General features: G+C 44.0%; 1 protein-coding gene across 2 annotated transcripts in view; it reads right to left on the reverse strand.

Moving 5' to 3' along the window:
- LOC139366481 (LON peptidase N-terminal domain and RING finger protein 1-like) overlaps positions 1 to 13,907 on the reverse strand; it is a 36,547-nt gene that overhangs the window by 21,353 nt on the left and 1,287 nt on the right. The window contains exons 2-7 of one of the 2 annotated variants that reach the window (XM_071103994.1): positions 11,584 to 11,702; positions 7,347 to 7,469; positions 5,214 to 5,550; positions 5,046 to 5,121; positions 4,827 to 4,941; positions 1,355 to 1,404 (exon numbers count right to left, since the gene is read on the reverse strand). In XM_071103994.1, coding sequence (XP_070960095.1) covers positions 1,355 to 1,404; positions 4,827 to 4,941; positions 5,046 to 5,121; positions 5,214 to 5,550; positions 7,347 to 7,469; positions 11,584 to 11,702 — 820 coding nt within the window. Of the gene's footprint in view, positions 1 to 1,354; positions 1,477 to 4,826; positions 4,942 to 5,045; positions 5,122 to 5,213; positions 5,551 to 7,346; positions 7,470 to 11,583; positions 11,703 to 13,907 lie in introns of both variants that reach the window. The other variant, XM_071103993.1, reaches the window with a different exon arrangement.

Consider the following 13,907-nt stretch of genomic DNA (forward strand, 5'->3'; position numbering starts at 1 on the left):
AATAAATGCTTCACAGAGTTCAAGTATCAGACACATCTCAACATCAACTGTTCAGAGGAGACTGTGTGAATCAGGCCTTCATGGTCAAATTGCTGCAAATAAACCACTACTAAAGGACACCAATAATAACAGACTTGCTTGGGCCAAAAAAACACAAGCAATGAACATTAGACCGGTGTAAATCTGTCCAATGGTCTGACGAGTCTAAATTTCAGATGATTTCTGCTTCCAACCGCTATGTCGTTGTGAGACGCAGAGTAGGTGAACGGATGTTCTCCGCATGTATGGTTCACACCGTGAAGCATGGAGGAGGATGTGTGATGGCGTGGGGGTGCTTTGCTGGTGACACTGTCAGTTATTTATTTAGAATTCAAGGCACACTTAACCAGCATGGCTACCACAGCATTCTGCAGCGATATGCCATTCCATCTGGTTTGCACTTTGTGGGACTATCAAATGTTTTTCAACAGGACAATGACCCAACACACCTCCAGGCTGTGTAAGGGCTATTTGACCAAGAAGGAGAGTGATGGAGTGCTGCATCAGATGACCTGGCTTCCACAATCACACGACCTCAACCCAATTGAGATGGTTTGGGATGAGTTGGACCGCAGAGTGATGGAAAAGCAGCCAACAAGTGCTCAGCATATGTGGGAACTCCTTCAAGACTGATGGAAAAGCATTCCAGGTGAAGCTTGTTGAGTGAATGGCAAGAGTGTGCAAAGCTGTCATCAAGGCAAAGGGTGGCTTCTTTGAAGAATATAAAATATATTTGGATTTGTTTAACACTTTTTTGGTTACTACATGATTCCATAAGTATTATTTCATAGTTGATGTCTTCACTATTATTCTACAATATAGAAAATAGTAAAAACAAACCCTTGAATGAGTAGGTGTCCAAACTTTTGACTGCTACTGTATACATATTTCAGATTTGCTCTTGTCCAGCAGCTGGTGTTGTTGCCTTGTGCGGTGCTTTGCCAATAACCTCACGGTCACAACGTCTACTCTCTACTGTATGAGGAGCCTGATGCCCGATGCCCGTTGCCATGGTTACCATTAAGGTTGCCAACTCGCCCCAAGCTCATTCTGTCGAGCATATGATAGCCAATCAACAAGTTCACGTTTCGGTCTTATTTCATTCAGGCATTAAGAATTTCCACCAAAATAGTTCCAAAGCTCAGTTTACAGGCAAGGGCCAATTTTGGTAGCCTGGTTAAAGTAGACTGAACGCTGCACTCAAAGATGAAACATAGAGAAATCAGATTGGGTGCCAGGTTACCGTTGTGGGAAACTCTAGAACAAACCGACCTCCGTTTACCCCTGGTTACAGTGCGTCAGCGACAGGACTCACTTGGATAGTTCGGCCATCTCAGTCTCGTGGACCTGCTTCCTCTCATCCAGCTGCAGGGGGAAGAGGTGAGACATGATCTCCTGCAGCAGTACCGTGGGGTTGTACTTCCTGTTCTTAAAGTACTACACAGGAAAGAAGAAGTGATTCCGCATTATTGGGAAGAAAAGTAACAAATAAGTGCATCCCAGTTAAAGCGATCTCCCTTGGGTTATAAACATGATCGCGACATAAAAACAGGACAAGCAGACCTTCCATTGCAATTGTTTCATTATGATGTTACATACAATGTGTTTCTGATTGAGTCCATGTACACAGACAAAAGCCCTAGTCACAGTGCCTTGCGAAAGTATTCGGCCCCCTTGAACTTTGCGACCTTTTGCCACATTTCAGGCTTCAAACATAAAGATATAAAACTGTATTTTTTTGTGAAGAATCAACAACAAGTGGGACACAATCATGAAGTGGAAAGACATTTATTGGATATTTCAAACTTTTTTAACAAATCAAAAACTGAAAAATTGGGCGTGCAAAATTATTCAGCCCCTTTACTTTCAGTGCAGCAAACTCTCTCCAGAAGTTCAGTGAGGATCTCTGAATGATCCAATGTTGACCTAAATGACTAATGATGATAAATACAATCCACCTGTGTGTAATCAAGTCTCCGTATAAATGCACCTGCACTGTGATAGTCTCAGAGGTCCGTCAAAAGCGCAGAGAGCATCATGAAGAACAAGGAACACACCAGGCAGGTCCGAGATACTGTTGTGAAGAAGTTTAAAGCCGGATTTGGATACAAAAAGATTTCCCAAGCTTTAAACATCCCAAGGAGCACTGTGCAAGCGATAATATTGAAATGGAAGGAGTATCAGACCACTGCAAATCTACCAAGACCTGGCCGTCCCTCTAAACTTTCAGCTCATACAAGGAGAAGACTGATCAGAGATGCAGCCAAGAGGCCCATGATCACTCTGGATGAACTGCAGAGATCTACAGCTGAGGTGGGAGACTCTGTCCATAGGACAACAATCAGTCGTATATTGCACAAATCTGGCCTTTATGGAAGAGTGGCAAGAAGAAAGCCATTTCTTAAAGATATCCATAAAAAGTGTCGGTTAAAGTTTGCCACAAGCCACCTGGGAGACACACCAAACATGTGGAAGAAGGTGTTCTGGTCAGATGAAACCAAAATGGAACCTTTTGGCAACAATGCAAAACGTTATGTTTGGCGTAAAAGCAACACAGCTGAACACACCATCCCCACTGTCAAACATGGTGGTGGCAGCATCATGGTTTGGGCCTGCTTTTCTTCAGCAGGGACAGGGAAGATGGTTAAAATTGATGGGAAGATGGATGGAGCCAAATACAGGACCATTCTGGAAGAAAACCTGATGGAGTCTACAAAAGACCTGAGACTGGGACGGAGATTTGTCTTCCAACAAGACAATGATCCAAAACATAAAGCAAAATCTACAATGGAATGGTTCAAAAATAAACATATCCAGGTGTTAGAATGGCCAAGTCAAAGTCCAGACCTGAATCCAATCGAGAATCTGTGGAAAGAACTGAAAACTGCTGTTCACAAATGCTCTCCATCCAACCTCACTGAGCTCGAGCTGTTTTGCAAGGAGGAATGGGAAAAAATGTCAGTCTCTCGATGTGCAAAACTGATAGAGACATACCCCAAGCGACTTACAGCTGTAATCGCAGCAAAAGGTGGCGCTACAAAGTATTAACTTAAGGGGGCTGAATAATTTTGCACACCCAATTTTCAGTTTTTGATTTGTTAAAAAAGTTTGAAATATCCAATAAATGTCGTTCCACTTCATGATTGTGTCCCACTTGTTGTTGATTCTTCACAAAAAAATACAGTTTTATATCTTTATGTTTGAAGCCTGAAATGTGGCAAAAGGTCGCAAAGTTCAAGGGGGCCGAATACTTTCGCAAGGCACTGTATGTAATAGTGTACAGACAGTGCCTTGCAAAAGTATTCAGGCCGCTTGGATTTCTTTACAAAGTGGGATTCAAATGTATTTCATTGTATTTTTTTGTCAACAAACTGCACATATTACTCTGTCAAAGTGGAATAACTATTCTATTCTTCTAAAGACTAATAGAAATGAAATAACTAAAATATAGTTGTTGTATAAGTATTCATCTCCCTAAGTCAATACATGTTAAAAACACCTTTGGCATTGATTACACCGGTGACTCTTCTTGGGGAAGTATATAAGAGCTTTGCCCACCTGGATTGAGCAATATTTGACCATGATTCTTTCAAATAAATCTTCAAGCTCTGTCAAGATGGCTAAACACCAATACAAGTCTTGAATACAAGTCTGATTTTGAAACAGATTTAAGTCAAAACTGTAACTTGGCCACTCAGGAACATTCAATGTCTTCTTGGTAAGCAACTCCAGATTTGACCTTGTATTGAAGGTTATTGTCCTGCTGAAAGGTGAATTCCTCTCTCAGTCTCTGGTGTAAAGTAGACTGAAGCAGGTTTTCCTCTAGGATTTTGCCTGTGCTTAGATCCATCCAGTTTATTTTTATCCTGAAAAACTCCAAGTATTTGCCGATATCAAGCATACCCATACCATGATGCAGCCACCACCATGCTTGAAAATAAGGAGGCAGATACTCAGTGATGTGTTGTGTTTTCCCATAAGGACTTTGCATTTAGGACAAAAAGTGTATTTTTTTGTAGTATTACTTTTGTACCTTACTGCATACAAGATGCATGTTTCGGAATATTTTATTCAGTATTTATGTATTATTCTTTTCACTCCGTCATTGATGTCATTATTGTGGCGTCACTACAATGTTGATCCATCCTCAATTTTCTCCTATCATAGCCATTGGACTCTGTAGCCATTTCAAAATCAACAATGGCCTCATGGTAACATCCCTGAGCAGTTTCCTTCCTGTCCTGCAGCTCAGTTCAGAAGGATGACAATATCTTTGACGTGTCTGGGTGGTTTAATACATCATCCACTGCATAATTATTCACCTAACCATGCTTAAAGAGATATTCAATGTCTGATTTGTTATTGTTACCCATCTACCAATCACTGGCCTTCTTTATGAGGCTTTCCAAAAGCTCCCTGATCATTGTAGTTGAATCTGTATAAGGGACCTTACAGAAGTAATTTAGGCTTGCCTAAACAAAGGGTCTGAATACTTATGCAATGACTATATTTTAGTTAAGGTTTTATTTATCTTATACTAAAAAAAACATCTTCCTCATCTACATTACATAGTATTTTGTGTTGATTGTTGACAATAAATGTGAATACTGAATATTTTTGCAAAGCAATGTAGTTACGTAGGCCATAGTTACATAGGCCATAGTTACATAGGCCATAGTTACGTAGGCCATAGTTACGTAGGCCATAGTTACGTAGGCCATAGTTACGTAGGCCATAGTTACGTAGGCCATAGTTACGTAGGCCATAGTTACGTAGGCCATAGTTACCTCCTGTAGTGGCTGTTTGCAGAGGGGACAGCGGAGGTTGTGGTCTAGGCTTCTCTCGAGGCAGGTCCTACAGAAGGTGTGTCCACAGGGAGTGGTCACTGGCTCATAGAACAGCCTGTAGGAGGTACAGCACTAAGATCAGAGTACAGCACAAGTTTCTCAACAATAACACAGTACCACAATACTCCACTGGATGTACCACTTATGGAAACTACTAACCTGATACAGAGGGGACATTCAAAGTCAGAGACAGTGAGGACACTCAGAGATTCTCTTCTGTCCAGACGGCAGCCTCCTGAGGGAGACAACATAGAACCAATATCAACCATCTACATATCTCTTCTCTCTTCCCGTGTGTGTGTGTGTGTGTGTGTGTGTTCTATGTACCCCTGCTGTGCCTCTCCTCCCTCCTCCTCATCATCATCTCCTCATCATCCTCAGCTGTAGGGAGGAAGGACACGGCCTGACAGAGACTGAGACAGCACTCAGTACTGGTCCCATGTTTCACCTTTGGCCCTGTCTCCAAGTCTCCTCTCCTGTCCCCGTCTGCCCCCTCCACCTGAGGGTATCGGAAGCTTTTGTTGAGGCTGTGTGTGTGGCTGTGTGTGTGGCTCTCAGGGAAGAGGATTGTGATGGGGGGGCAGTGGCCTCTGAGGTACTCTGAGACCACCTGGAGGATCTGGGGCACCTCCTCAGGCACTGACATGCCCTCCGTCTCCAGGATCTGACCAGGGAAAACATACACACAGATCAATCTATCCATCCATCCATCCATCATTTAAAAACATTATAGTGTTACTTCATAATACACGTTCCATCATTATAAACTTATCCCACAACAAAATTCATCCTACAACATCAGACGTGGCTTTAATCAATCAATCCATCAACCATTCATTTAGAAACCCACAACTTGCTGAATATTTCAAAATGACTAGGCTGAACATGTAAATGACTAGGCTGAACATGTAAATGACTAGGCTGAACATGTAAATGACTAGGCTGAACATGTAAATGACTAGGCTGAACATGTAAATGAACAACACCTGCACAGGATCGGTACAGCTGAACATCACACCTGCGGGACAGGTACAGGACGGCAACAACTGCCCGAGTTACACCAGGAACGCACAATCCCTCCATCAGTGATCAGACTGTCCGCAATAGTTCTGAGAGAGGCTGGACTGAGGGCTTGTAGGCCTGTTGTAAGGCAGGTCCTCACCAGACATCACCGGCAACAACGTAGCCTATGGGCACAAACCTACCGTCGCTGGACCAGACAGGACTGACAAAAAGTGCTCTTCTCTGACGAGTCACGGTTTTGTCTCAACAGGGATGAGTCAGATTCGCGTTTATCGTCGAAGGAATGAGGGTTACACCGAGGCCTGTATTTTGGAGGTGGAGGGCCCGTCATGGTCTGGGATGGTGTCTCACAGCATCATCGGACTGAGCTTGTTGTCATTGCAGGCAATCTCAATGCTGTGTGTTACAGGGAAGACATCCTCCTCCCTCATGTGGTACCCTTCCTGCAGGCTCATCCTGACATGACCCTCCAGCATGACAATGCCACCAGCCATACTGCTCGTTCTGTGCATGATTTCCTGTAAGACAGGAGTGTCAGTGTTCTGCCATGGCCAGCGAAGAGCCCAGATCTCAATCCGATTGAGCACGTCTGGGACCTGTTGGATCGGAGGGTGAGGGCTAGGGCTATTCCCCCCAGAAATGTCCGGGAACTTGCAGGTGCTTTGGTGGAAGAGTGGGGCAACATCTCACAGCAAAACTGGCAAATCTGGTGCAGTCCATGAGGAGGAGATGCACTGCAGTACTTAATGCAGCTGGTGGCCCCACCAGATACTGACTGTTAGTTTTGATTTTGACCCCCCCCCCCCCCCCCCCTTTTGTTCATGGACACATTATTCAATTTCTGTTAGTCAGATGTCTGTGGAACATGTTCAGTTTATGTCTCAGTTGTTGAATCTTGTTAGGTTCATACAAATATTTACACATGTGAAGTATGCTGAAAATAAACACAGTTGACAGTCAGAGGACGTTTCTTTTTTTGCTGAGTTTAGTATACAGTACGTGTTGAGATTGTCTAACACTGTTCCAAGGCATCCCATTCCTTAAAGCATTCCTAGAAGCAGCAACTACCACCCATTCCTTAAAGCATTCCTAGAAGCAGCAACTACCACCCATTCCTTAAAGCATTCCTAGAAGCAGCAACTACCACCCATTCCTAGAACCTTAACTGACCCCATACAGTCATTCAGCCAAGCAGTCACTGACACACTAAGCTAGTGAGACTGAATGAGCCAGTGAAGCAGTCAGGCAGACAGTCAATGAGTAGAAAACAGTCAGTCAGTGAGGCTAACTCGAACAGTGAAACAGCCAGTAAAGCACAGTCAAGCCGACAGTCAGTAAGGGAAAAAGTCAGTAAGTAACTGGACCAGTGATTGGTAAACAGTCAGTAAATGAGCCAGTTAGTAAATGAGCCAGTCAGTGTTGGCTATAGCTACTGACCTTTTTAATCTGGCTCTTGGCAGGAGTGAAGTCGGACTGTAGCTTGAGACAGCGGTGAAACTGGATCAGGGCTTCAGACTGACGACCCATCTCCAGTAACACATTACCTTTACGAAAGAAACCCTGGGGAGAACAGACAAGAGAATACTGGATGAGAGAGAGACTTAGATATAGAGAGAGACGGAGAGAGAAAGACCCAAAGAAATCAGAAACATAGACATCGTCATCCTACAAGAAACATGGTAGAGGAGACGGACCCACTGGTTGCCCTCTAGGTTACAGAGAGCTTGTAGTCCCATACACCAAACAACCAGGTGTGAAACAGCTGTATGCTAATTTGGTATAGAGCAGACCTAACTCACTCTATTAAATTACTCAAAACAGGAATATTTTATATTTGGCTAGAAATTCAAAAGGAAATTATCTGAACAGAGAAAAATGTCCTCCTGTGTGCTACTTATATCCCCCCACAGGAATCCCCATACTTTAATGAAGACAGCTTCTCCATCCTGGAGGGGGGAATCAATCATTTCCAGCCCCAGGTAAATGTACTAGTCTGTGGTGACCTAAATGCCAGAACTGGACAAGAACCTGACATCCTGAGCACACAGTGGGAAAAACACCTACCTGGAGGTAACAGCATTCCCTCCCCCATATGCCCACCTAGGCACAACACAACCAACAAAAACGGGTCACAACTCCTGCAGCTCTGTCACACGCTAGGTATGTATATAGACAATGGCAAGCTTCAAGGGTACTCCTACGGTAGGTACACCTATATAGCTCATCTCTTGGCAGTAGTACTGTAGACTACTTTATCACCGATTACAACCCAGAGTCTCTCAGAGCGTTCACTGACACAACTATCAGATCATAGCAAAATCAGTCGACTACTTGAACAGAGCAATACTCAAATCATGAGGCATCCAAGACAAAGGAACTGTATAATATTACGAAATGCTATAGATGGAAGGAAAGTAGTCTGGAAACCTACCAAACTTTAGACAACTTCCTGGACAAAAACATTCCACTGTAATAGTGAAGGTGTAAACTTGGCAGTAGAAATTATTAGTATTTTAAATTTTACCCCTTTTTCTCCCCAATTTCGTGGTATCCAATTGTTTAGTAGCTACTATCTTGTCTCATCGCTACAACTCCCGTACGGGCTCGGGAGAGACGAAGGTTGAAAGTCATGAGTCCTCCGATACACAACCCAGCCAAGCCGCACTGCTTCTTAACACAGCGCGCATCCAACCCGGAACCCAGCCGCACTAATGTGTCGGAGGAAACACTGTGCACCTGGCAACCTTGGTTAGCGCGCACTGCGCCCAGCCCGGCCAAGCCCTCCCTAACCCGGACGACGCTAGGCCAATTGTGCGTCACCCCACGGACCTCCCGGTCGCGGCCAGTTACGACAGAGCCTGGGCGCAAACCCAGAGTCTCTGATGGCACAACCACTGCGCCACCCGGGAGGCCCCCGGCAGTAGAACATTTTAACAGTATATTTGACCTCTCAGCTTCCCTATCAAATCTAAACATTTCAAACAGAAAACTAAAAACAATAACAAATTTGATGAAGAATGCAAAAACCTAAGAAAGAAATTGAGAAACCTGTCCAACCAAAAACATAGACCCAGAAAACCTGAGCCTACACTATGATGAATCACTAAAACAATACAGAAATACACTACGGAAAAAGAAGGAACAGCACGTCAGGAATTAGCAATGTAATTGAAGAATCCAAAGACTAACCATTTTTGTGAAAATTGGAAAACACTACACAAACTACAACACAAAGAGTTATCTATCCAAAACAGAGAAATATGGGTAAACCACTTCTCCAATTGTTTTGGCCTTATAACAAAAACATATACATGATCAAATATAAATCTTAGAATGAACTATTAAAGATGACCAGAACACACTGGATTCTCCAATTACATTGAATGAACTACAGGACAAAATACAAACCCTCCAACCCCAAAAGGCCTGTGGTGTTGATGGTATCCTCAATGAAATTATCAAATATACAAACCACAAATTTCAATCAGCTTAACTTAAACTCTTTAACATCATCCTCAGCTCTGGCATCTTAACCAATATTTGGAAACATGGACTGATCACCCCAATCAACAAAAGTGGAGACAGATTTGATTCCAATGACTACCATGGGATGTGCATCAACAGAAACCTTGAAAAAATCCTCTGCATTATCATTAACAGCAGACATGTACATTTCCTCAGCAAAAACAATGTACTGAGCAAATGTCAAATTGGCTTTTTACTAAACTACCAAACCACGTATTCACCCTGCACAACCTAATTTACAAACAAACAAAACAAAGGCAAAGTTTTGTCTTGCCATGCTTTGTTGATTTCAAAAAAGCTTTTGACTCAATTTGACATGAGGGTCTGATGTACAAATTGATGGAAAATGGTGTTGGGGAAAAACATACAACATTATAAAAATCCATGTACACAAACAGGTTTGCGGTTAAAATTGGTGACCTATTATGACAACAACTGATCTGAAAACACAGCAGACTATTGAGATGTACCCATAGATGACAGATCATTAAAGGGGAATAAACAGTGATATTAAGGGAAAACGTAGAAGCTGCAGCAGGCGTATAGACACCTAGGCAGGCCCGATTCAGTTACACCAGAAGATACTGTAACCTCGCTCCTGGTATGGTCTGACTTTCTACTTTTAAACTATGACAAAACAGAGATGCATGTTCTAGGTCCCAAGAAACAAAGAGATCTTCTGTTGAATCTGACAATTAATCTTAATGGTTGTACAGTCGTCTCAAATAAAACTGGGAAGGACCTCGGCGTTACTCTGGACCCTGATCTCTCTTTTGAAGAACATATCAAGACCATTTCAAAGACAGCTGTTTTCCATCTACGTAACATTTGCAAAAATCAGAAACTTTCTGTCCAAAAATGATGCTGAAAAATGTATCCATGCTTTTGTCACTTCTAGGTTAGACTACTGCAATGCTCTACTTTCCGGCTACCCAGATAAAGCACCAAATAAACTTCAGTTAGTGCTAAATACAGCTGCTAGAATCCTGACTAGAACCAAAAAAATTGATCATATTACTCCAGTGCTAGCCTCCCTACACTGGCTTCCTGTGAAGGCAAGGGCTGACTTCAAGGGTTTACTGCTAACCTACAAAGCATTACATGGGCTTGCTCCTACCCATCTCTCTGATTTGGTCCTGCCGTACATACCTACACGTACGCTACGGTCACAAGACGCAGGCCTCCTAATTGTCCCTAGAATTTCTAAGCAAACAGCTGGAGGCAGGGCTTTCTCCTATAGAGCTCAATTTTTATGGAATGGTCTGCCTACCCATGTGAGAGACGCAAACTCGGTCTCAACCTTTAAGTCTTTACTGAAGACTCATCTCTTCAGTGGGTCATATGATTGAGCGTAGTCTGGCCCAGGAGTGTGAAGGTGAACGGAAAGGCTCTGGAGCAACGAACCGCCCTTGCTGTCTCTGCCTGGCCGGTTCCCCTCTTTCCACTGGGATTCTCTGCCTCTAACCCTATTACAGGGGCTGAGTCACTGGCTTACTAGGGCTCTTTCATACCGTCCCTAGGAGGGTTGCGTCACTTCAGTGGGTTGAGTCACTGATGTGATCTTCCTGTCTGGATTGGTGCCGTATGCTGCAGTAGTTTGTGTCGGGGGGCTAGGGTCAGTTTGTTATATCTGGAGTACTTCTCCTGTCCTCTCCGGTGTCCTGTGTGAATTTAAGTATGCTCTCTCTAATTCTCTCTTTCTTTCTCTCGGAGGACCTGAGCCCTAGGACCATGCCTTAGGACTACCTGACATGATGACTCCTTGCTGTCCCCAGTCCACCTGGCCGTGCTGCTGCTCTAGTTTCAACTGTTCTGCCTGTGATTATTATTATTTGACCATGCTGGTCATTTATGAACATTTGAACATCTTGGCCATGTTCTGTTGTAATCTCCACCCGGCACAGCCAGAAGAGGACTGGCCACCCCTCATAGCCTGGTTCCTCTCTAGGTTTCTTCCTAGCTTTTGGCCTTTCTAGGGAGTTTTTCCTAGCCACCGTGCTTCTACACCTGCATTGCTTGCAGTTGGGGGTTTTAGGCTGGGTTTCTGTACAGCACTTTGAGATATCAGTTGATGTACGAAGGGCTATATAAATTAATTTGATTTGAAATTTGATTTGACATAGCACTCTAATAACATGGTGTTTCTTACCTCTGTCCAGTTGGAGTGAACGCAGCAGAGGTCTTCCAGGTCCCTCAGGGCATCAGAGAAAAGTCTCAGTCCCATATTGGCTTCCGCTCTCCACACCTTTAGACTCACATCACCAGGAGCTGGGCGAGGGAGGGAGGGAAGAGATAGTGATCACTGTTAATTATATCGAACTATCAGTGATTGTAATATGACAGTTTCCCAGTCAGAATTGGTTTAGTTCGATTTGCCCTTGCAACAGCAATGCATAGGGAATATTAGATAACACTGGACATCTCCCAAAAACCTGAAGTGACATGAGTTTAACCCAACTCCATTCTTGCTACAAATTGCCCTCACCTTCCCTCCTCCCCCAAGACCAGGTATGCTACCTACTAGTTTAACAGCGAAGCCTGCAGAGTATTAATATAATGTGATTATGTGTATCAAAACAATGGCACAGCAGGGTTGCATTAAAACCAGAACTGCCATGCATAGTCCTGTGTGGTGCGTAGAAACTGTTATTTATGCAAAGTGTTTGGTGCACGGACACCCCCAGTATGACAAACCAGACAGAAAAGCAGTTAAACTACTGGTGGGTGGAGGAGAAAGACTCGTCACAGACTTACTCTTATAGGAAGTTGTTTCATTCTCTGTTGATCCACATTGAATGTAACGACAGACCATTAGTATGAGCCTTCACTATGAAACACAACTCCCTCACACCTCTGCATGTCTGTTACACATTACTACCAATCTAATCTCAGCACCCAGAAACAAATCAGCCGCAGGCTGTCACGAGAGTCACGACTCCAAACAGGGGGGAAAACCAGCAATGACAAAAATGCACCACAAGAAAGACAAGGAAACTGTGCCTATCACCTTAGAAGTAACCCTGGTCCCCTTCCTAAACACTGCTGTGCTTCTCTGGGGGAGTGTCACGTGTGAAGACTACTGGCATTACTGCCCAGCCATAGCAAAGAGGAACATTAACGAAGACTCACCAACCAATGCTTATAACACAGCCACCTGAGTGTGGTGCATGCACGCACGTGTGTCACCCACTCACAACAGATTACATGTCACTGGACCCAGTGTTACAGAAGTCTGGCTGGGTTGTTTGTGTACATTGATTTTATAATGTATGTTTTTCCACCAAAACAGCTTTCCATCAATTTGTATAGTAGACCTTCATGCCAAGATGAGTCAATTTGAGCCTCTCTACCCCAACACAAGCTCACGGAACAGGACCGCCGAGTGCTGAAGCACATAAAAATCTTCTGTCCTCAGTTGCAACACTCTACCAAGTTCCAAACTGCCTCTGGAAGCAACGTCAGCACAATAACTGTTCGTCGGGAGATTCATGAAATGGGTTTCCATGGCCGAGCAGCCGCACACAGGTCTAAGATCACCATGCACAATGCCACGCGTCGGCTGGAGTAGTGTAAAGCTCTCCGCCATTGGACTCGCTTCTCTGGAGTGATGAATTACGCTTCACCCTCTGGCAGTCTGACGGACGAATCTGGGTTTGACGGATGCCAGGAGTACCCTACTTGCCCGAATGCATAGTGCCAACTGTAAAGTTTGGTGGATGAGGAATAATGGTCTGGGGCTGTTTTTCATGGTTCAGGCTAGGCCCCTTAGTTCCAGTGAAGGAAAATCTTAACGCCACAGGATACAGTGACATTCTAGACGACTCTGTGCTTCCAACTTTGTGGCAACAGTTTGGGGAAGGCCCTTTCCTGTTTCAGCATGACAATTCCCCTGTGCACAAAGCGAGGTCCATACAGAAATGGTTTGTTAACATCAGTGTGGAAGAACTTGACTGGCTTGCACAGAGCCCTGACCTCAACCCCATCGAACACCTTTGGGATGAATTGAAACAACGACTGCGAGCCAGGCCTAATCGCCCAACATCAGTGCCCGACCTCACTAATGCGCTTGTTGCTGAATGGAAATAAGTCCCAGCAGCAATGTTCCAATATCTAGTAGAAAGCCTTCTCAGAAGAGTTATAGATGCAAAAGGGGGACCAACTCCATATTAATGCCCATGATTTTGTAATGAGATGTTTGACGAGCAGGGGTCCACCTACACTACATGACCACTGTGACTGCAGTACTGCCTCCCACCCACCATGTGGCTCTTATGTGACCAGGCTATGGGCTATAAGAGGGAGTGCATGCCAGGCAGTGGCAATCTCGGTGGGGCAAACTCAACAAAAATAAAATGTTGATACATGCCAGCAAAGCCACTACATAACACAACACTAAACAAAAGCACTGAGCTTTTACATTGCTTGCAAACTGATACTTGACACGTAAATGCCAAAAAAGCATGCAAAACAAGC

Source organism: Oncorhynchus clarkii, chromosome 14 (assembly GCF_045791955.1).
Source record: "Oncorhynchus clarkii lewisi isolate Uvic-CL-2024 chromosome 14, UVic_Ocla_1.0, whole genome shotgun sequence".
NCBI classification, from domain to species: Eukaryota; Metazoa; Chordata; class Actinopteri; order Salmoniformes; family Salmonidae; genus Oncorhynchus; species Oncorhynchus clarkii.